Source organism: Somniosus microcephalus, chromosome 19 (assembly GCF_052327205.1).
Source record: "Somniosus microcephalus isolate GS21.2 chromosome 19, FLI_Smic_1.0, whole genome shotgun sequence".
Classification (NCBI taxonomy): Eukaryota; Metazoa; Chordata; class Chondrichthyes; order Squaliformes; family Somniosidae; genus Somniosus; species Somniosus microcephalus.
In genome coordinates, this window is record NC_141005.1 from 12,769,829 (window position 1) to 12,793,299 (window position 23,471).

At 42.1% G+C, this 23,471-nt stretch overlaps 2 protein-coding genes across 4 annotated transcripts in view; one reads left to right on the forward strand and one right to left on the reverse strand.

The window, feature by feature from the left end:
- Window positions 1-23,471, forward strand: part of txnrd2.2 (thioredoxin reductase 2, tandem duplicate 2) — a 393,467-nt gene that overhangs the window by 122,276 nt on the left and 247,720 nt on the right. The window lies entirely within an intron of this gene.
- Window positions 1-23,471, reverse strand: part of cltcl1 (clathrin, heavy chain-like 1) — a 77,851-nt gene that overhangs the window by 24,701 nt on the left and 29,679 nt on the right. For all 3 annotated transcript variants that reach the window (XM_086011986.1, XM_086011984.1, XM_086011987.1), the window contains exons 3-15: window positions 18,042-18,310; window positions 14,978-15,139; window positions 14,354-14,467; window positions 12,805-12,978; window positions 11,772-11,969; window positions 9,806-10,006; window positions 9,493-9,645; window positions 8,972-9,094; window positions 7,554-7,691; window positions 6,106-6,270; window positions 4,133-4,313; window positions 2,914-3,077; window positions 37-162 (exon numbers count right to left, since the gene is read on the reverse strand). In XM_086011986.1, the coding sequence (XP_085868112.1) occupies window positions 37-162; window positions 2,914-3,077; window positions 4,133-4,313; window positions 6,106-6,270; window positions 7,554-7,691; window positions 8,972-9,094; window positions 9,493-9,645; window positions 9,806-10,006; window positions 11,772-11,969; window positions 12,805-12,978; window positions 14,354-14,467; window positions 14,978-15,139; window positions 18,042-18,310 (2,168 nt within the window). The remainder of the gene's footprint in view (window positions 1-36; window positions 163-2,913; window positions 3,078-4,132; window positions 4,314-6,105; window positions 6,271-7,553; window positions 7,692-8,971; window positions 9,095-9,492; window positions 9,646-9,805; window positions 10,007-11,771; window positions 11,970-12,804; window positions 12,979-14,353; window positions 14,468-14,977; window positions 15,140-18,041; window positions 18,311-23,471) is intronic.

The following is a 23,471-nucleotide window of genomic DNA, read 5'->3' on the forward strand; positions in this document are numbered from 1 at the left end:
ATTTTAAAACAACTCGTGGTTAATTACTTCACTCACCTTCTGGACATAGATTTCAATGTACTTCTGTAGGTTGTTGCGATACAGGTACAGAACTAGGTCATGAACAAAGTCAAACCGGTCACACACAATGATCAGTGGGAGCTGATCTGTCAACTTGGCTTCCTGGAAGCAAAATACAAATAAAAATTATTGTTTGGCACAAGAAACTAATAGGCAACTTGAATCTTCAGGCTGCAGTGGTTCTCTATCTGTTCAGCTGAAGGAGTCAATAGCTACATAATCTGCTATCAGCACTTTCAAGCACTATAAACCCTTCCAGCTAATTCCAAACTGCTGACAAAGCAGGTTCTACCTAAACTTCTGAACAGCTCAAAAAACTCATTTGTGTGCTATGAACTGTGCTTACAAAAGTGCTGCAGTATTGATTTGAAATATAAGCATCGTTAAACAGAATATTTAAGAGTCAGGTTTGGAATACTATTCAGCTTATTCAAAAGTTGCAAACATTTTCAAGTGTGATCATGACTGAAAATTGTGATCTGGAAAGTGCAAAGAGGTTCTAGATACCATGTAACCCACAGGGCAAGCAGGTATGAAAGACTGATGTGCCATGTAACCAAATTGTTCAGTAACTTCTAGCCTAGTTTCAAACAAATGTTTCCATCTTCTCCCTCCCCCAATCCAAAATAAAATATTACAGTTTCAAAAGAAAATTCAGAACCTAACTATTTTCTCATGTGGGTCTCCATTTTACTACATTAAAAAAGGTAGGAAAGGATTTATGGAGCAGCAGGACAGCGACTGGTCACAAGAGCAGACAAATGCTCAAGACTACATAACTGAAATAGGTGCTTTGGGTACAAATGGTCAGTGATCAAATTTGTTTCCCCTCAAACAATGCAAGATGATGGTTTTAACCAGAGTATACAGAACATGTTGACCCACATAACAGAGGTTACCTACTAACAATTGCACTCATTGTGGTAACTGTAAATAGCTTTGATGCATCATGCCAAAAGTCTTATCTTTTCATTTCAATATTTTGCAAAGTTGAAAGCAATAATGCATTTCAAGTCAGTTACTCATACTGCAGATCACGACCCAATTTAACATTTAAGTCGGTATTGTCATTATTTCACAGCATTCTTTGAAAATGAAGAATTGGACTGGGTTAATACAGTACAGCAGATTCAATTTGCTTCGATAAAACTGGCAGGTTGGTCATGTTTGAGCCTTTGTAGGTGAACATTTCAAACATACCACTTGGAAAAAGGAAAAAAGCTTCATGCTACTAAACTGGCTGACCGATTTTAACATCTGCAGTGTTAAAGGAAATCTCAATGATAAGTGAATGGATGAATGAACTCAAAACATGTCCATCTGAAAAATACTGTACAACTTCGAATACCCAGCAGTGCCAAGTGGAGATTCCCCCCCCCTTCAAAAAGGTGAAGAGTCCACCTCAAGAACTCATACAAGGCATCACTGGACCATTAGACAGAAACCCAGGAGCAGACTGTCCACTGCTGTTTGCATGGTGATGCCCAAATAATGTAGCAGAGTGGACAGTATTAATTCAAGATTCAAATGTTAATTCTGCAAAAGTACAGAAAAACAGTGGAGCATTTAAACTATCTTCTGGATATAGGTAGACATTGGTCAGCTGCCCGTGCAAATTCAGCTCATTACTGAAGGGATTTGCAAGTCCAATAACTCCGCCATCTCCAGCGAGCTCAGGTTTCAATAACTGCACTTTACAAGTAATTATTTTTGCCGAATAAGTGATTCTTCAACAGACAATCCAACAATTAATAGGATAACTGGACACTGGGGAAAGATGGTGGTAAGGCAGCCAAATGACAATAGGCAGTCAGGATTAAGTTAGAAATTTAAAGACATCATGTTTGATCCCTAAACTGGAGATGATCCAAAACTCTGCTGCCCGTGTCCTAACTCATACCAAGTCCCGTTCACCCATCACCCCTGTACTCGCTGACCTACATTGGCTCCTGGTTAAGCAACGGCGCGATTTAAAAATTCATCTGTTTTCAAATCCCTCCAGGGCCTCGCCTCTCCCCATTTCTAATGGCCTACAGCCCCACAATCCTCTGGAAATATCTGCACCAATGTTCCTTTAAGCTGCAGCGGTCTGGAGCTCCCGCACAGGACGCTCACCAGCTTTTCAATTGGAATAACACTGCATGTGCAAACAACTGAATGGGCTGCACAGCCACTCAACGGGAACATTGATCTGCGCTCCTAATTCTAGCCTCAAGCATCCCTAATTTTAATTGCTCCATCATTGATGGCCATGCCTTCAGCTGCTTGGGCCCCAAGCTCTGGAATTCCCTCCCTAAACCTCTCCCCTCCTTTAAAGACACTCCTTTAAACCTACCTCTGGCCAAGATCACCTGCCCCAATATCTCACTGTCAAATTTTGTTTGATAATGCTCCTGTGAAGCGCCTTGGGATGTTTTACTACATTAAAAGGCACTATATAAATACAAGTTGTTGGTGATTAGGGTTAAAGCTAAATAGACCATTTTATATAGCACTTACAACTTTAAAGCTTAGTTATTATGTAGGCCCAAATGGCAGATTGTGTGTGCTAGCTAACTTGAATGAGCTGAAATCCCATTTAAAACAGATTGGTCATAGTTGAAGGAGGAATCTCCCTGCTCTTTAAATAGTGGCAAGGGACCTTTACCAGAACAGGTTAGACAGGACCTCTTAGCATCTCACCCAAAAGGATGCCACCTCCAACAATACAGCACTGCCTCTGCTGCATTGGAGGGGCACAAGTTAACAAACCTTTTTTCAAGAGGCAAGAACATGACCAACTGAGCAATGTGCTGCCGAGACCCTCAACTGAAAGAGGCAAAGAAGGTGCAAGCAGAAAATTTTCACAAGTACCTTCAGGAAGTTCTTCACACGTTCCGAATCATAGCAGTTGCTCTCACGACATATGCGTTCAACTTCTTTAATTTGCCCAGTCTTACAGGCTGCCTGAATGTACTTGAAGTGAACATCTGGCTCCTGGCTGAAATTCACAATGGATCCAAGGAAATAAAATAATCCTAATTGGAGAGAGAGAGAACATGTACTGAGGTACAGGCAAAGACTCCAAAGCACTAAAAAAAAAAAAAAAAAAAAAATTTACAGCTGAAGTGGAATGGTGGAGAGTTCATCTGGGATTGTAGCATTGTACTCGACAGAATACAAGTCAGTGCCAGTAACTTCTTCCATTAGCAGTTCTTAAATTGCTGAAAGAACACTTGACATTAAGAGCAAAAGGCAAGACAACAGCAATCTTTTGGCAGACTAAACTATTGATTTTACTTTGTACCCCAATAGTTTCCCAATAGAGAAATCAGGTTATGCCAAAGGATAAAAAAAGCACATCTCTACTCATGCACTGATTTAACTTCTACTGTACAAGCAGAATCATAGAAACAGGTCAACCTCTCGCAAGGGGGGGGGGGGGGGGGGGGGGAAAGAAAGCCAAGCCCCCAATCTCTATAGATACTACTGAAGAATTCATGTTACATTGGTTTACTTCTCATGGCAAAAATTGAACTTGTGCTCATGACATGGTTTCTTTCTCAAAAAGAAAGATTTTCAAGTCACTGCATATTTTAGGATAAGTTGTCAGTTAAACTGAAGTTCTGCAATGTAAAAAAGGGTTCAGTATGAAAAAATGGATGCAAAGATGATAAAAAGCTGGTTTAAGTTCACTGCCTGGATGAAGGAATCAATATAAAATCCTCCTGATAAAGTCTGAGAGAATGTGACCATAAGAGGAGCACCGAAGGGGGAAGAAAGTTACGATAAAATTCAAGTGCACTAGGTGAGGGCACGAGCACACACGCACAGTCTTTCCAATGTGACGAAAATCAACAGGTTTCCAGTGCTGACATTTTTACATTAAAATAAAATTGAATAAAAAGCACCAAATCTAGTGTTCAAGGCACTCAGTCCAGGCATTAAGAAACAATCTTACAAAATTAAAAAAAGGAGGAAGTTTATCGAAAACAAAGCCAGTTAAGAGCTAATTGTGAGCATGACACAAGGATATGAACAGTTTTCTCACACGTTACACAAGTCACTTCTGCACTGTGAAAGCACTTCTTACCTTCATAACTCTTAAAGGATTCAAAAAGCTCTACCAATGACTGGGTGCCAAGTTGCTCGTGGTACTTGGATGCTACTTGCACACAAAGCTGCAGATTCTGGCGGATGTTAGCCGACAACATAGCACGCAAGCACTCAAGAGAATCTTCTACAGAGAGTGCACCAAAGAAGTTCACAAGCCACTAGGGAGAAAAGAAACAGGTGGTTCAAGTATATTCATCAGAAAAGAAATGTTTAGATTAGAGCGAGTTGGAAGATTGAATTTATACTGCCACAGCTTCACAAAAATTTGAAATGAAGGCAAAAATGGCAGTATGTGTTTACAGCCAGATCCCACAAGAGGAATTAACTGATACAAGCAGTGAGCCAAATCATTAAATCTGTAGTGGGTGGGTAGTGCTTGAAGTTGGCCAGCACACCAGGAGAACTCCCTGCTCCAAGTGCCACAGGACCTTGGTGCTACCCATCTGAACAGCCAGACTCTGCCTCTGTTCGATATCGCAATCTGTACTGATGAGGCTTCTCAAACAGATACAGCTATACAAGTGATGTGGTTAATGCAGGACTGACACCAACATGTGTTTCATTCACTTCTTTTGGATTTCTCCTTGAAAGCACAGGTTAATTCTGGGATATGGTTGAATTCTACCAGGTCTATTATACTGCCTGGAATAACCAAGATCACATGTTTTAGGTGGGGAAGTAGTATTGCCACGGAGCCAGATCCAGGCTTTTCAGCAAGGGTCACTGGATATCAAAGCAGGGACCTCACTCTAGTTTCCCCCCCCTCCCCACCACAGAAATACAAGAGATAATTGTAAACCCCATTGCTACCCTGACTCAAGATCAGCTAACCTGGGACTGGTGCTCAGTACTGCACTTTTCTGAACTGCTCAAATGGCATTGAACATTCTCAAGTTACTTCAATTCTCAAAAGTAGATTACTCCAATGCAATGTTAAAATTTGTAATTGATAAATTACTTGGCATTAGCCTCAGTTTGGGAGGCAAAGCTTGAGCAGGTCCTTCTTTTCCAGGTCTCATCATATACTGCTGGGAGTGCTCCCTGGACGAGGGCACGCGTCTTGCCAACTACACGTGTATCCAGGAAGGACTTGCTGTCCTATAGTAGGGGGCAAGCCCCTGCAGTACAGTAGGTATGCTTGCACATCCCACAGGAACTTGGTGCTCGAGAGAGACCATCCAATTCCAAAAAAGGAATTGCCATTTGGTTCATAAAACATTGATCGTGCCGAAAACGGAGTCATCCTGGCTGACTTCTTGCATCCACGCAAGCCCAAGAATTTGACTTGAATTCATTCATTAGCTGCCTTTACTGAAGCCACCAATTCTGTGCAGCTATCCTCAATGCATTTGCATATCCCCTTTATGGTTAGGATTACTTTCAAGAATGACTGAGTCACATCTACATTCTATTCAGGAGACTCCATTTTAATGATGTCTGGTAGATGTGTTCCTGAAATTACACATTAAATAAACGGAGACTCAACCTCAGACATTTGCTGGATTGCAGTTTTAACCAGTAGCTCACTGCATATTTAATTCCATGCATCCGAATAGTATATTAGAAGCTACATAACTTTTTCTTCAGGTCAATCATTAAGTTAATAGGTCAGAATCATTACTGGCTTTACAAAAAAAAATTACAGCTGGGAATGAAGCCAATCAGTAGGACGGACAGACTTTGCTTCTCTAGACTCCAACTGGTCTCCTGAATTCAAAAGCCACTGGAGACAGCAATTGTCTGAATAAATGGAACCAAATGCAGAATTAGGAGTTGGAAGCACAACCAAGATAGTGTCTCCAGTTTGTATAGAAGACAAAAAAAAGATCACTGCTCAGCTATTTAAAAAAGTCACTAGAAACAGAGCCATGTCAAAAGCTGCATTTTACTGGGAATCATCCAGATTTCTTGTCCAAATAATTTGAATCAAATTTAGCCTACAACTCCTACCTCAGGGTTCAGAAGGTGAGTGTGTACAACAGCTCGCTTAATATCATACAGATCGGTGTAGTGCTCCAAAGCCCTCTGCAGCAAGCCAGCCTTCTCACATAGCTGGGCAATATGGGCTCGATCATAGTGAGTGAACATCTGGTTGCCAAGGATTGCATCAGCAACCTGGGAAAAGAAAGTCCTATTAGTAAGCACATTAGACCTTTACATACAATAACTCCCAGCTGCTACAACTGGCTAGATTAACACATGGAGGTAATGAGGTCAAATTCTACAGTCATATCTTGTACTAGGTGCAGAAGCAGGTCTTCTAGTTCTTCAGGAAGATGCTAAATTAGCAGTAAAATACTAAAGTACATTTAGCTTTTGATTATTAGCCAACATGCAAACAATGTTCAACTAGCAAGGACATTAAACAGGTAGAATGGTCCATCATAGTGGTGGTTTAGTAAAGTTAAGCCTCAATCTTAATTAAAACAGGGATGCAGTTCCAGATTGTTATACACTACTATGCAGTAGTCGAGATTCCCTGGTTCACACGGAAACGTTCTTTATGCAACTTGAAATCTGAAACATTGAATATTAAACAGTACAGGTAAGTCACAGAATTCCAGACAGTACCCATTATAACTGCAGGTGGCATGGCGATAGATCAAGGTAAAATTGCAACTCTAAGCTTGCAAAAAAGGCCTACAATGCAATATGCTGCATTAGAGACTTGAGCTCCACATCCTGACCAACAGATGGCACTGCCTTAACCTACAGCATCCCTTCACATTAGCTGGAGAGAATTTTAGGAATTGAAGCCCATTATATTTGCATTAAAGCACACAATATTGCTCCAATGTTTTTTTTATTAATGGCCCCTCACCATTTGTACCGCAGCTCACTACGCTTGTTCCAAGAACCCAAATCTGTTCCCACACTGCAATGTATCAATTATTTAAAACTAGTGTTCAGATGCACAATGTTGTGAAAAGTCAATGTTTAATTTGCAGTTCAGTTCCAATAGTGCTGCTGATGAGGGCTACTCTGGACAGACAGTTTCTGAGGACTGGATTTGATTAACTGCCATATTTAAACAAGTGTCAAATTAGTATTTATCTCTAGATGCTGGAAGAGGAGGAGGGAAGGAAAAAGGCCAATAGTATTTTTGCATTTAGGCAAGACATTAGCTCCATAAATATTGCACCATTGAAATACCAATAGACTTAAACAAGGACAGCTATAGGATATTTGGAAATCAATGTTTCCACCTTATCTGACCAGAAATATTGAAATGTGAACAGTGTTCAAGGGCAGAGGTCCGGTTTTGTTCTCAAACACTAAAGAAATAACCCACAACACCAAGTATATCCATCAGCCACCAGCAAAACTCCATACGAGTATGCAAGTGAGCCAAGTGTCAGGATAAAATTGCAGTCAGTTAGTACATGTACATTTCCCACCTGTGGTGCATGGATCAGATTCATTTCAAGTAGGCGAGTCTGCAAGTGTCCCTCTGAAGGTCTATTATTCTTCAGAGCGTCCAATAGGAAAGACGTACACTGCTGGATCAGGTTATTCTCCATAAACACATCCACAATCTGGAAGGGAACACACAGCATTAACCTTCAGGAACTTGCACAAGTCATTACACATTTGGCATTGCAATTATCAGCATTCATCCATACAGACCCAAATGAAAAGGCCCCAGATTTGATTCTTGGCCTGTTGAGTGTTAGCAGATCACAGCCAGGGCAACAGTTGGGGTCAGGAAGATAATCCCAACTGAAAGGGCATATTGGGGGGGGGGGGGGGGGGGGGGAAATGCCTAGCAAAAACTACAGGCTCTGTGGTGATGCCCTCCAGGTCAAATAGCCTGCTGACAATTATTGGCTAGGCTAACTTGAAGAATGCCATTTGATGGCAGCACCAGCAGTCCTCTGAACTATCAGCAGTTTCAGGAGAGGGGAATGTAACAGTTTCGTTTGTGCGCATGTATATGAAGAGATTCAAAGAGAGGTCATAAAATATTAAGCCAAATTTCAATGTAACTTTCATAGTCACTTATCACTGTGAAGGCCACTGGAGAAAAGATCAATTCCTCCAAAACTGACCATGTGAAACACTTGCTCAATAAACTGAAGAGTGCAAAATTACTTTAAAAAACATGTGACAAACCTACTTATTTAGGGGTTACCTCATTGTTCTAGATTTTGATTTTGTTTTGTAATTGAATATATAAAGTCCAATACTCGAGCCTCAAGTGTTCTGCCATCATGAGCATGCGATAGCCCATTATACAACAGGGCGGTGCAGTCATGCAATTTGAAAAACTTACAAGTTACCCGCCATTCCTGCTTGCTCCTGGGCTTTATATAGTGCGAGCCCAGCAGGAGTGCAAAATACTGCTAGATTATAAACCTGCCTGCATCACCCGCAATTATTAAGCTGGTGAAATGACACTTGCATTTAAAAAAAACACACAAGCACAACAGGGAACTTGAGGTTACACCGATTGATTTACAGCAACAGCAGTTAAGGAATCTGCAGAGATACATAAATTTAATTTAAAACTGCCACTTGTCAAATGACAATAAGAGCATATGGGTTGAGTGTTTGGCTATTTAGGCCACATTAAACAGAAAAAAAAGTGTAAAATGTAATTTTCCCACATGATCTATTCCACCCACACTTCCCAAATCTACACCAATTCCCAGAAACGACTCAACCCACAAAATAAAGATTAGCAGGAGCAAGTGACTAATGATCCAAGTTTGAGTCATCCTCAGATGATAACTGAAATCTCAGCACAAGGCACACCAGCTGATTAGATCTAAAGTTTAAAAAAAAAGTGAAGCTTAAGACATGCTCTGTAACTGACCTGATTGATATTAGCAAGAGGTTCATCATCCTGGACAAGCATCTGCGCAAACTGAAGTCCCTGGTCTGGGCTCACCCGCATAACATTTCTCAGTAGGAAGACCCAGTCTGGAGAGTACCCAACCTGTCAATACATTGGTACAAGTTAGGACTGTGTAAACTGGTTTGAAGGCAACACTAAAAAAAGTAACCTTTTTGCACCTTGGAGACTAGTCATTATAGCTGGTGCAATGAAATGCAATGTTCTAGGGGGGCATTTAATTTTTTTTGCCAATAGTCAGTGCTGAAGCCCAACATACAAGGATGTACAATAGGTCAAGGTGAGAAGTTAAAGTGCAGGAAGATTTACAAAATAGTTCTTTTAATGCACAATTCTTGTCATCTTTAAATGGATGTCAAAATTAAGCTCAAGCATCTTCTAGTATAGTTTATGGTTATGCATGAGAAAAATTAATCCAACAGGTACCATTTCCAAAGCAACAGTCCAGGTCATTAATTTAGGTTAGAGAAGAAAAAAAATACCTTTTTTGCATAAAGAACAATTTTCTGGAATTGCCCCGTCTCCGCAAAACACTGTATAACTTTATTTGGCACATTGGCTCGCAGATAGACACTTAAAGCTAGTGTGGGATCGGCTGTCTTCACCAAGTCTCCCAGCTCCTCAGAACACTCCAGCTACAAGAGTTAAAAACAGTATGGCAATATGAAGCATCAGCAGCAGATTCATAAGTGGATGCACTGCACATGCATGCTTAAAGTCACATTTAATATACTCTAGGCTTGACCAGCAGTAAACCTGCCTTGTCCTAGCTTAGACCCAGGTTGAACTCGTTACCTTGTCTTCCTTTAGCCATTTTTCCAGCAGCTGCTTGCGGCCTTGTTGCAAGACAGGCCGGCAAAGCTCCAGTGATTCATATTTGTTCAGCTGTCCCTGGTCGAGGAGGATTCCAAAATACTGGAGAAGAGGCGAAGCTTGCCCTGGCTGGGCTGGGACAGTTTGGAATTTTCTAATGGTGTCTGGAGTCCGCAGAATACCCTAATAATCAAACAGAGAGTAGTAACTCAGAAGGGCATTTAATATCACAGCAACCAATTTCATGTGCAAAACTGTATTATCATCAATTATAAACTGATTCACCCACCACACATTTCAGGATTTGTTCCTTGCAGAACCAGTGTACACACCTGCATGTGCACAACATGCAATTATACGTATATACTAGTTATGACTATGCTTAAATTTGCTCAAAGAATTGAATGCCTCAATTTTGTTATCACACCTGAAATACACTATGGAATAAGAGGTTTTAAAGTGCAGACTGTACAAGATTTCATTAACTATAGCCTTACAGTGGTTAACGCCACACAGCCCCAGCAGTGGAACAGAGGTTTTGCTGGTCATTTTACACAAGGTAAAATAAGTCCTAGCTGGAAGCCCACCACAAGTTGCAGAGTCTTAATCAGAAATACATGGAGGAGAAATTAGGAAGGGTGACCAAAACCTTAGTCAACAAGGTGGGTTTTAAGGAGGTTCTTAAAAAGGGAGAGGGAGGTGCAGAGGCATTAGGGAGGGAATTCACGAGGCGAGAGTTCTGGGGAGTTTGTAGGGCTGGAGGAGGCTAGAGATAGGATTGGGCAAGGCAATAAAAGGGATTAAAACACAAGGAGAAATTTTAAATCAGAAGCATGGGGTGGGGGAAGAGGAAAACCCATAAGTCAGCAAGGACAGTGGTGATGGACGAATGGGACAGGATACAGGCAGTTTGGGACAAACAAGTTTATAGAGCACAAAGGATGGGAGGCTGACCACAAGAGCATTGGAACTCTCAAGTCTGGAGAGGACAAAAGTATGGCTGCAAGTCTCAGAGCAGGTAGGGATGTTACAGCTTGAAATAGGTGGTCTTTAAGATAGAGGGGTTATGGGGTTGGAAGCTCAGCTTGGGGATGAATAGGACACAGGTTACAAACAGTCTGGTTCAACCAACTAGGGAGTGTGGCCAGGGAGGAGAATGGAATTGACAAGGGTACAGAGTCTGTGGGTATTTGTGGTTGCTGTTAATAAAGGAGGCAGCAACAGGCAATGTTCCCTGTAGGCTGCGCTTTGTTCTGCGCAGCCTGTTTCTTTTAATGTGCGGTCCCTTTAAATTCCTGTGCATGCGCAGTATTTACAATGTAAAAGCTGGTAAGCGGCCTGCACGGGACCTTAGAGATCACTGCGCGGTCGTGCAGCTCAGCAGGAACATTGGCAACAAGTGCCTGGAGGGCCCCTTTGAAGAATGAGGTGAGGTGCACAAGGTAGCGGCAGGCTTATCCAAGGGGGATTCCAGCCTGGGACAACGAGTAGAAAGGCAGGAGTAGAGGGAAAATAATTAGCAGAAATGAGGGAAAAAAATAGCAGCAACTAGAAAATAGCAGCGACCAGAGTTATGACTGGGTGACAGAAAAGGAAAAAGAAAAAAGTAATGGGCTCCTATCTGGAGTGGCAGCCAAAATATGCAGAGGAATGCAAGTTATACAAGCATGGCAGATATTTGGAGGGAGTAGGAAAGATGCAAAACTGCTACAAGGCCTGCTCACCCTCAATTGGAAAACAGGCCAATGAAGAGGGAAATCAACACCCGAAATACAAATCCAACAAATACTGACAAGTACATTTTAAAGGACATCCTTTAAACTAAATTGTTCAGATCCAAAGAGCAAAAATTGTGTCGTTCCAAATCTGTAGTACCAAGAATAAAAAAAATCCATCTTCACAAGCAGCCAGCACGTTTAAGGGACCAGGACGTGTTAAATACACACACCTTTGGTGCAGACGCAGCTACTTTAGCAGCTTCAGCGTAGTTTCCTTGCGCAAACAAGGTATTGAACTTTCGTGCAAAGAGTTCCTCAGCACCAGCAAGGTTGCTTCTTACAGCCATACGCAAAGCCAAGTCTGGGTTTTGGAGCACATTGGTGGCATAATTAACAATATTTTCTTCTTCCACGCAGACAGAAAGTACCTGCAAGTAAAAATTTCATAATTAAGACCAAATGTTCAGTATACCAAGACCTCTGTGCACTGTTGATAATTTACAGCATAGTAAAACACCAACAAGTCACGTGTGCAACGTTTAATAGAATGCAATTTGCACCCAAAAATCACTTAATCACCGAGAAATCTCTAGGGCTCGGGTAGTGTTGGGTATACAGGGCTGGAAAGCATAGAGGGTGCTACAATAGCCATCTGCATCCCTGGGTTAAAAAAAAAAAGAGCTCGACGGTATGGGTGCCCACACAGTGCAAGAGTACAAGGTCACAAGGTTAAATATCTTGCTGACAACCAAGCCAAGGCTCGCTTGTGCATGAGCACCACCTCGTACTAGATCAAGGAACCCATTTCCTTTGTAGAAGGGGAGCTCTTGCAGTGAAAAAGCTCTTGCAAGATTCTCGATGCGTCTCTGGACCTTGGCTCGACTTGCCACATTCCAGTTTGTGGGGTTCATGGACACTACCACAAGTGCTTAATTATATGCCCTTGCAAGCTAAGCATTATATACCAGGAACAATTAGGAAGCAACAGGGTTACTCTTCAACAAAAAAAACCAATACCAGCTTCCTCATTGCTACAAGAGGTATAAAAGTATTCAGTGAAAACGCTACTACAGCACCTTTAAACGTAGTGAAACATCCCAAGGCACTTCACAGGAGCGTTACAAAACAAAATGACACCGAGCCAGAGATATTCAGGGAAAAAGTGGAAATAGAAGCGATGGGCTCTGGTCTGGAGCAGCAGCCACCAAAATGCATTCGCAATGGACACAGGGAAACTCTAGTTAACTACAACAGATAACATACCTGTCCTTTTTTATTGACTCCAATAATGCCAGAGGTAGGTTCATGGGGAGCAGTCACAAAAATGGTCTCTGCACTAATACGGTTCATATAGATACAAGCACCAGACTCCAAGTCATACAAGTGGATGTAGCCATATTTGGTAATCAGATATATAACCCCATATTTAGTTCCAATCTACAAAAATCAAGGAAACATTTATTGCAATTATACACATCAGAACAATCCCCAACCTCACCATGTATAGAAGTTTATTTTCACCTCCAAGATACCAATTACAAGGATAGACCAACAATTTTATATCATGCTACACCAGGGGGGTATTTTAAGCTGGCAGAATGGTCCATTAAAGCCAAGAGCATGGAGAATTGTTAAACACTCGCTTGAACCCTGAAGAGATTACCACTCAGCTCCAGGTTGTTTTTGACTACGCCAGAGGCTTCAGTTTCAGGTTTTTGCCAAGTGGTCACCATGGCAGACAGTGCTTGATCGATTTATGACTGGCAAGATGGGCGAAGCATCACACCAGAAGCAGAGCACCCTGCCCTGTGGAGCAGGTCATAGGCTCTCCCCAAAATCCTTCACTTATGCAGTTCCTTATATCACCCAGGTTGGTGCAGGCAAAAGTCAGCTAAAGGCCAAAGTGTTTTACAATAAAGAGGCGGCACACAGGTGAGCTTGGGCTGTTGTGTGCCACGCAATCACTGATTTTACAACGCCCGAGAGGCCAGTCTTCAGCCAGGGATAATGCTTACTGCAGGGGAACCCAAGGGAGTGGAAGGGTAATCTTGCCTTTAAAGAATAGTTACATTAGTCCTTCTTCTGTTCAAGGAAGGGACAACCATTTAATGAGATCATGGCTGATCATCCAAATTCAGTACCTGGTCCCAGCTTGCTCCCCATATCCCTCGATCCCTTTAGTCTCAAGAAATATATCCAACTCCTTCAATATATTTAATGAATTGGCCTCAACTGCCTTGTGTGGTAGAGAATTCCACAGGTTCACCACTCGCTGGATGAAGAAATTCCTCCTCATCTGTCCTAAATGGCTTACCCCCTTATCCTTAGACTGTGACCCCTGGTTCTGGACTCCTGCACCATCAGGACCATCCTTCCTGCAGCTAGTCTGTCTAGTCCTGTTAGAATTTGAAGGCATGTGCTGGATGTGATTGAGGGGATACTTGCACCACTCAAAGCAGGTTGATGGGTGCAAAACTGTCAAATGCAGTCTCTCCACAGCATACAATTGCTGAACTTGCTCACCTTACACTAGTGCCACATTATGAATTGGTTAGTAAACAACATTTCATCTTTCATACAGCCTTATTAAAAATGCAGACAGCTGCAAACATTATTGCACTGAACTGTTCATAACTGACATCCAACAGCCCAGGTGTGTCATGTGCGCTTCGGATTTAGGAAAAGCAAAATGGCATCAATAGAATCTTCACAGCTAGGCAATTGCACACTGCAGTATTAAAAAAAAAAAGTGGGCACACATGCAGTGGCTGATCTCAAAAACAAAGTTTAAAATGCAAAGTTGGCTGCTTACCTGCATTGCAACTGGAAAGTCAGTTTGAGCCTCGGGAGGGAAAAACACATCCACTGCTCTCTTGGTGAAAGGCTGATTTCCAGCAGGCGGCTGGCCTACTTCTATTATGTGCAACTGCAAGATATTTTACAAGTCACTTTCAAAAAAAGAGCCAGGACATGCATTGCAGTCACAAAATATAGATGCATAGTCACCGTAAGTTTTCAATGACCAATTCCCAGGTGAGTTATCTGGGCATGCAGTTACAGACAGGACCATGTACTAGCAACACCTCACGGCCAATGTTCCCTGCAAGCTGCACGGCAATCTGAAGGTACCTTGCAGGCCGCATCCCACTGAAGATACCACGCGTGTGAAATTTAACAGTACCGCACATTTAAATAAACAGGCTGCACACCCACGGTAATATTTAGAGGGAACACTGCTTATGGCAATGCTCTTTTCTACACAGTAGCTTAAAATGGGTACCTCAATACAATTGTAGTGAGCAAATATTGGCTCAGGTAGATTTAAGAACTTTAACATTTGTAGAATGAGGTGAAATGGATTGAAAAATGTACTGCCACAGGAAGGCTCCATTAAGCAGTTTTGAAGATACATTAAAATGCCGACAATGCAACTTACCTTCCCTCCCGCTTGACTGCGAACTGCAAAGCAAAAGAGGGTTGATGGCACAGGATTCTCTTCCAATTTGAAGTCAGCAAAAGCTGCAGCATGTCCCTCAATCGGCTGGGAAACCTTCCTGTCTACAGAGTACAGCTGCATTGCACCAACTACTCGGTTTTGCTAAAAAAGGTTGAAAGGAGCAGACAGTTCAGCTTCCATCACTGTTTACATCAGCCCTGCAGTGGGCAAAGTCACTATGTACACCTACAACCCACCCAATTAGCAAGGCTACTAGAAAACAGCAAATGATTGCAATCCCTGCACAGAAGTTTAGATTAGACTATTATGGAGCTGTATGGTATTGTTGCCAAATCATGTGACTGGAGTCATTTAAAAAAAAACTTTGCAGTTGTCCTGGTAGTGCGTGTTTGTAGATTAACGTGGTTATTTTGCATAATATTTCCTACTTGGGTAACTAAGTTAGACACTTCACTGTAGTGGACTGATTTCACATGGAATGCAGCCAGCAGACAAGCAATGAGCCTGGACAGTTTCAATCCAGTTCTGGCACAGAATTGTCCCTAATTGGTAATCTCAACTTAAATCCCAGGCTATCTGGTGTGAAGTGGAAAAATGCCACACTAGTGCAGTAGGGAGCACTCTTCCTAAATGAGGGAAGAGGCATACTGCTTGGGTCAATCACCTGAGTGTTTTATTCCAGGCAGTCACCGAGAGAAGCATAAAACCTACTTGTTAATAACTTCCCCTCATTTAAAAAAAAGTGTTTTGTATGGTTGTACCCTCCTTCCTCCCTCCCCCCCCCCCCTTCCCATCTGCTGTTGCTTTATTCTGGAATCCTCTCCCAATTTTGCATTCTATGGGTAGGAATCCTTGATCTCAACTTAAAAAAAAAAAAACCAGGATTAGGAATTCCCAGCCACACCATGCAAGAGTTAGATTGGACAAGCAAAGCAACAGGAAGGATGTTGGAGTGATCAATTCAGTAGGAGGGGGAAGAAAATGTGCTGATGCAATTTTCTAGTGGTCCTAATTGATTATTTTTAGATCATTGTGGAGAGGTAGCTTAAAAAACTCTTCTGAAGGAGATCCGATATGCAAAATTATTTTACAAAGTGAAGTCCAGTCAGCTTTGTTAGCCACCCTACCCAAAGAGTTTTAAAATACATGCAAACAAAAGGAAATTGAACTGGGGATTTAATGTCCACCTATTTACTGCCCCCCACCCTCAACAGAATAAAAGTTACCCCTCCTCTTCCTTCAACTGCTCTAGAGCATTCCAGTAAAGGGCAGCACGGTGGCATAGTGGTTAGCACTGTTGCCTCAGCGCCAGAGACCCGGGTTCGAATCCGGCCTCGGGTGACTGGAGTTTGCACATTCGCCTAGTGTTTGCGTGGGTTTCCTCCCACAGTCCAAAGATGTGCGGGTTAGGATGATTGGCTATGATAAATTGACCCTTATTGTTAGGGGGATTAAATACGTGGGGTTACGGGGATAGGGTGGGATGTGTGTTGGTGTAGGGGTTACAGGGATCGGGTGGGATATGTGTCGGTGCAGGCTCGATGGGCCAAAATGGCCTCTATCTGCACTGTGGGGTTTCTGTGATTCTGTGAAAGTATCAAGGTTGAAGGGAAATGAAGTGTCGATACAAGATAGTTAAAATAAAAGGTTGGTTTTATACCACACGACTCCAGTGGGGTCTCCTTCCCTGCTGGGCCACGACCGCAGTAGCTCCCTGGTCAAGGTGGTGGTTGGGGTATACACCTTCAGGTGAGCAGAGAGCTGCTCTGGAAAACCATGCTATAGACTGGGAATACAATCCCATATTAAGGCACTATTAGTATTTGCCTACAATGCATGGACAACAAGTAGCAAGCTAGGGGTTTGCAGACATTTTCCCCCAGTGCTGTTGGACGTCAAGGGAGCCTAGCAGGGACACTGACCCAGCTCAAAACAGCTCCAGGTTGGCACTAAATGGGTTTTATAGGCTTTGGGAGAGGGGCATAAAAAAGATGGGACAGTACAGGGGAATCTGTTAAGTCAACCACTTTGGCCAAAAGTCCCCTTTCTCACTAGTACACTACTGCTAGTCAGCCTCACCTCCATGCAGAGTTTATATTAACACAGCAATGCCATCCATGCTTTCATGTTTTCCATCAAGTCAAAAAACTAGCACTTGTGGCATGCTACTCAGCACTCGAAGCTGATTACTCAATGGCACTACAGCTCTCTAGTACTTTAGTGCCATTGAGTAATCAGCTTAGAGAGCCAGTCTTGGACTGAGTGAAACAGTACAAGGCATAATTGGGATTTCAGGCAACCAAAAAAAAGCAAACCGATCAGTAGAGTGTTTTGGCAAGTGTGATTTGAGCATTATATCCACCTGACCACAAGTGATCATTAAAACAAATTCACTGCTACAGATCTCTACACTGTCCTGCCCCTTCAAGTTCCATGTAGATACAAGCTACAAAATAACTTGGGCAAGTTAAGATCCCAACACTGAAGAGGGGAAGGCTAGTCACCACAGACAGACAAGCAAAGAACTTGCACTTATATCGCACCTTTCACAACTGCCGACATCCCAAAGCACTTTACAACAGTGACTACACTCAAGTACTTTGGCTGTAATGTGGGAAACACAGCAGCCAATCTTCTCACAGCAAGCTCCCACAAACAGCAATGTGATAATGAGCAGATAATGTTTGTGACACTGGTTGAGGGATACATATTGGCCAGGACACCAGTGCTCTGCAAAACAGTGCCACAGGATCTTCTACATCCAACTGAGTGGGTAGACGGGGTGTCAGTTGAACGTCTCATCAGAAAGACGGCACCTGTAACAGTGCAGCACTCCCTCAGCACTGCACTGGAGTGTCAGCCTAGATTTTGTGCTCAAGTTGCTGGAGTGGGGCTTGAACCTGCAACTTTCAGTCTCAGAGGTGGGAGTGCTGCCACAGCCAATAACTAAAAGGAACACTTTAGTCTTGCAGTGGAAGAAATTAAAATCTCAACGATGAGCCACAGGTATATGGCTTTAAAAAAACTTACTACAGTGATCTACCTGTGCAGAAATTCCAATTAGAAGCAACCACTTCTGTTGAAGGTCTGTCCTGTAGTTAATGATCTGACAGCCTGCCAAGCTCGCGTGCCTGTCAAATATCTTCTGTGGCTGAGAGTCACCTTCCATGCTCCAATGGAATACTGCAGTCTCCGTTACTAGGGCAACAGTGTTCAAAGAGATCCATTTCCAGAACGTCACTTCTTCAACCATTGTATGAGCTTTCACTTTGCTCTTCATTTCAATGTTAAATATCTGAAGGGTCTTTCCAGCTATTTGTGAATAAAAATAAAAAAGTTAAAATATCACATACCATTTGGAATAGATTTTCCCCTCACTACAAGTATGTATGAAGCAATGTTCCAAAGAGGTACAAATTTAGTAAATTGCCATTTATAGTCTTCCTTGGGGTCAGCCTCAAAGTGGAGTATGCAAATGCCCTGGTTGGTGTTTTTGTTGGGGGGCAGGGCAGTGGGGAGAGAAGAGAAATTGGAAAGAGAATGGAGTGTTCTAGTATTGTAACAAGCCAAATGATCCCCATCAGCCTAACTTCACTGCTTTTTCACAAACCATCTTAAATCTAACAGACAAGCCCCCTGTTCCAAAACCAAAACTATGCCCCACAACAGTAAAATCCATGGTATGTCTGGACAACAAAAAAGTCAAGTGACTAATACCTTGGCATTGAAATCAGACACGGCAAATTGAAAAAAAGTTACTGTTCAGGCTAGAAGAGGAATCTTTAAACCCAATTGTGAAAGCAGTAATCACACAAGCTTGAGATTTAATTAGTTTCAGCCCAGTTACAGTATAGATTCTAGCCAAACAAACATAGTAAGAGAATCAGTTTTACCTGAATGGGAAACTAGAGGATTCAGAGAATGGCTTAAATAGAAAAAACCTCCTTACTGAAAAGCTGGCATTATGGATTATTGGAGATGCACTGTCTCCTGCTCTCAAAAGAAGTTTGTTTTATCTTTCTGCTTTTCCTTTCCAAGTTATCAAAACTAGGAGATTCACCTCCACACGACATACCAGCAAAACTCTCTTGGTTGGATTGCAATTAGACTTGCAAGATTGCTACTGGAAATGAAGGGACTGCCTTACACACCCAATTTAGATTGTTTTGTTCTCATTTATAAAACTACATTTACTATTGCAGCCCAACATTTAGCAGCTCTTCTGTAAAGGGGTCTCGCTCGGTTACCTCGAGATGCAGATCTACTTGATGCTTTTGGAACACCTCTGGCTGCAGCAATACAAACACACATCAGCCCAAGCACCTCATTTCTTGCTGTAGGTAGCCTGGGCTTTCATCTCACGTAGGCCAGCAATATATTTTTCTGACCAACATAAAAACCACACTTCATTTTCAAACTGCACACAAGATTATTAGATTCAGTGCACTGCAATAAAAACTGTGCTATCATACAGGAGCCTGCAGTAATACAGGACCACCTCAAGCAATACAAAAATGCAGTTATTGGCAAATGTGACCCTAAGCCACTGCTACAAATGTAGTGAGATTTTAGCTTTCCATCCACAAAGCTTTTTCTTCACTAGTAAGTGAACATAGCTGCAGCAAGACAGACAGCACCAAAGACTTGCTGCTGCTTCAGCACTTTAATTTTGGGACTTGAGCATGGGCATTCAGATTTACATAGACAACTAAAAAAAGTGAGGCAAATGTTATTTTCAAACTTGTGCAAATACTCCTGATGAGCCCGGTTCTAAAATCGCCAGAGTGCCAGTTACCCGAAGGGAACAGTGCTACGAAAGCAGAGAGCACAACAGACACACACTAGTAAATCAAAAAGGAGGAAAATCCTGATGCAAATACAGAAATCAGATGACCTTGCAGACCCTCCAAGGTGCCCATGGATCTCCAGCTTGAACATTTGTCAGCTAGACCAGAATCACCACCCAGCAAATCTCCCCTCCAGGCAGCACAAAACTATTAAAATGATCATGGCTGCCTCATACAGGTGCCCTTGTTCCATTGCAAAATTTGCTCATTATCAAATTACCGCTTACTGATCAAACTGAGGACATATTGCTGCTAGAATATCATTGCAGCACTAATAAAACTGATGCATTTAGAACCAGGACATGGTGTATTTATGCTGCAACACATCAGCTGTCGTGGATGTTAGCACCTCATTGTTCAATCTCAGTTGAGGAGTTAATGGCTGGGGGAGCTGCTTTTTGACCATCCAACAATTGGCACAACAGCAGAGTGTCATGGGGTAGCTGTAGGTCACCCAGGCTCAGGAACTGGGGGCAGGGAAAGCAAGATAGGAGAGGAGAACACTATAGTGTGCATCTTCATTTCATGAGTTTCCTGGAACATGTCCTGCCAGCTGAAATTTCAAACAACAGTGGTCAGTGAGATGCATAGAACAGCAGAATCATCACTCTGACCAAAACACTGCATGCTAATAAATCCTACATGTAACCTTTACAATACAAACATGTGAGCGACAATACAAATGAAATGTTGCCCATTCAGGCCAACTCCGCTTCTGGATACTGCCAAAGTGAGCCACTCCAGAAGAGAAATGCAAGCTATTTGCAAAGATTCATTTTCACAACTTGACAAAAGGCTAGAGTGGAAAGCACACACAAAGCACAAAACATGCATGAATTAAAAGGGTCATTCACAGACAGCAAACCACTATCAGCAATAATACATTTTAAAATTTATGTCTTGATAAATTTGGAACACCCACAAATGACAGTTACAAGTACTTCATTTGCCAGTACAGTTGTCCAAGCCACTTACCATTTTCAACAGTCATTTATATGTTGACCTGCTGTCTTAGTTTGCCAATGAAAGCTCCTAGGCCACCTGCTATAGAAGCCACCCATTTATATTGCAGCTGATGTGCAAGTCTGTGCATTTGTTTTACAGTTACTGCCGTGGAGTTTCCGCTAGTTTACGTTAGTAATATCAGCGCAAACCAAGTGGAATCTGCGATAAAAGAATCGGGGAATCTTGAATGCAAGCAAGTTACACCCAAAACCACACTTGTGTTTTCTGTGATCTTTTATGCTGGTTCAAGATTCAATTCGCCCAGATCAGGCCCCAGCCCACACTTGGGTCAAGATTGCAGATTCCACTAATCCAGCAAGGCTCTTCAAATGGAGCTCACTTTTGGGTGCACAGGCACTAGGAGGCATGTTTTAAAGTATTTCCATATCAAAAATATTTAATTTACTGAGAAACTACTGGATGGTTCAGTGTAGTTTTTTCCCTTTAAGGCATTCAGTGACTTTAGAAATCAGGTTACTCACAGGTGGACGGCTGGACATCCTTAAAAGACACTTATTTTTGCTGATCTCTGCACTCCCCCAATTCAGGAACATAGGAACAGGAAGAGGCCATTTAGCCCCTTGAGCCTGCTCCAGCATTCAATGAGCTCATGGCTGATCTGCAACCTAACTCCATATACCTGCCTTTGGCCCATATTCCTTAACACTTTTGGTTAACAAAAATCTATCAATCTAGCACCAATTGTCATTTGCAGAAGAGAGTTCCAAACCCCAGTGGGGTATTACGGTCTCTGCAAGACTGACCTCTTGCACCTCCCCAATTTTAAACCACTCCACCACTGGCAGTCATGCCTTCAGTGCCAAGGCCTCAAGCTCTGGAATTCTCTCCCTAAACTTTTATATCTCTATCCTCCTTTAAGACACTCCTTCAAATCTACCTCTGACCAAGCTTTTGGTCATCTGCCCAAATATCTCATGTAGTTTGGTGTCAAATTTTGTTTGAGAACTCTCCTGGGACATTTTACTACATTAAAAAGGTGCTATACAAATACAAGTAGTTGTTAAATCAATTGCATTAATAAAATTGCAACAGATGGCCACTCAAATACTTCAGGAAAAAAAAGGATACTTAAGAAAAGAAGTCCCAGCAGATTGGAAAACTGCAAATGTAACACCCTTATTCAAAAAAGGAAGACAAAGCAGGTAACTATAGGCCAGTTAACCTATCAATCATTGGCAAAATGCACAAATCCATTATTAATGAAGTAGTAGCAGGGCACTTAGAAAATCAAAATACAATCAGAGTCAACATGGTTTTTTATGAAAGGGAAATAGTGTTTGACAAATTTATTAAGAGTTCTTTGATGATGTAACAAACAGGGTAGATAAAGGGGAACCAGTTGATGGTGTATTTGGATTTCCAAAAAGCATTTGACTAGGTGCCACATAAAAGGTTACTGCATAAGATAAGAACTCATGGTGTTGGGGTAATATTAGCATAGAGAGCAGATTGGCCAACAGAAAATCAGGAGAAATGGGTCATTTTCAATCTGTAACTAGCGGGGTGCCACAAGGATCAGTGCTGGGGCCTCAACTATCTTCAATCTATATTAATGACATGGATGAAAAGGAGCGAGTGTACTGTTGCCAAATTTGCTGATACAAAGATAGGTGGGAAAGCAAGTTGTGAGGAGGACAGAGTTTGCAAAGGGATATAGATAGGTTAAGCGAATGGGCAAGAGTTTGGCATATGGAGTATAATGTGGGAAAGTGAAAAATATTTAAATGGAGAAAAACTACAGAATGCAGAACAGAGGGATTTGGGTGTCCTCATACATGAAGCAAAAAAATAACATGCAGGTTCAGCAAGTGCAGGGGTGCAATTAAAAAGGATATTAGGAAAGCAAAGAGAGCATGAAAAATTCTTGGCAAGTAAAATCAAAGAAAATCCAAAGATGTTTTATAAATTATATTAGGAATAAGAGGATAACTAAAGGGTAGGGTCTATTAGAGATCATGAGGGTAATGTGTGTGGAGGCAGGAGATGTCAGTAGGGTTCTTAATGAATACTTTGCATCTGTTTTCACAAAGGAGGGGCAAAGCAGACATTGCTATCGGGGGGGAGAAAAGTGTGAAATATTAAATGAAATAAACAGAGGGGAAATATTAAGGGGTTTAGCAGCTTTAAGTGGATAAATCCCCAGGCCTGGATGAAATGTTTCCCAGGCTGTTAAGCGAAGCAAGAGGAAATAGCCGAGGCCCTGACCATTTTTCAAATCCTCTGGCTTCAGGTGTGGTGCCAGAGGACTGCTAATGGGGTACCCTTGTTTAAAAAAGGGGGAAAGGATTCTGAAGGACAGGATAAATCTTCATTTAGAAAGAAACGGATTAATCAAGGATAGTCAGCACAGATTTGTTAAGGGAAGGTCGTGTCTGACAAACTTGATTGAATTTTGAGGTAACAAGGAGGGTAGATGAGGGTAGTGCGTTTGATGTAGTGTATGTGGACTTTAGCAAGGCTTTTGGTAAGGTTCCACATGGCAGACTAGTCACCAAGTTAAAAGCCCATGGGATCCAGGGCAAATTGTCAAGTTGGAGTTGTCAAAACTGGCTCGGAGACAGGAAGCAGAGGGTAATGGTTGATGGGTGCTTGTGACTGGA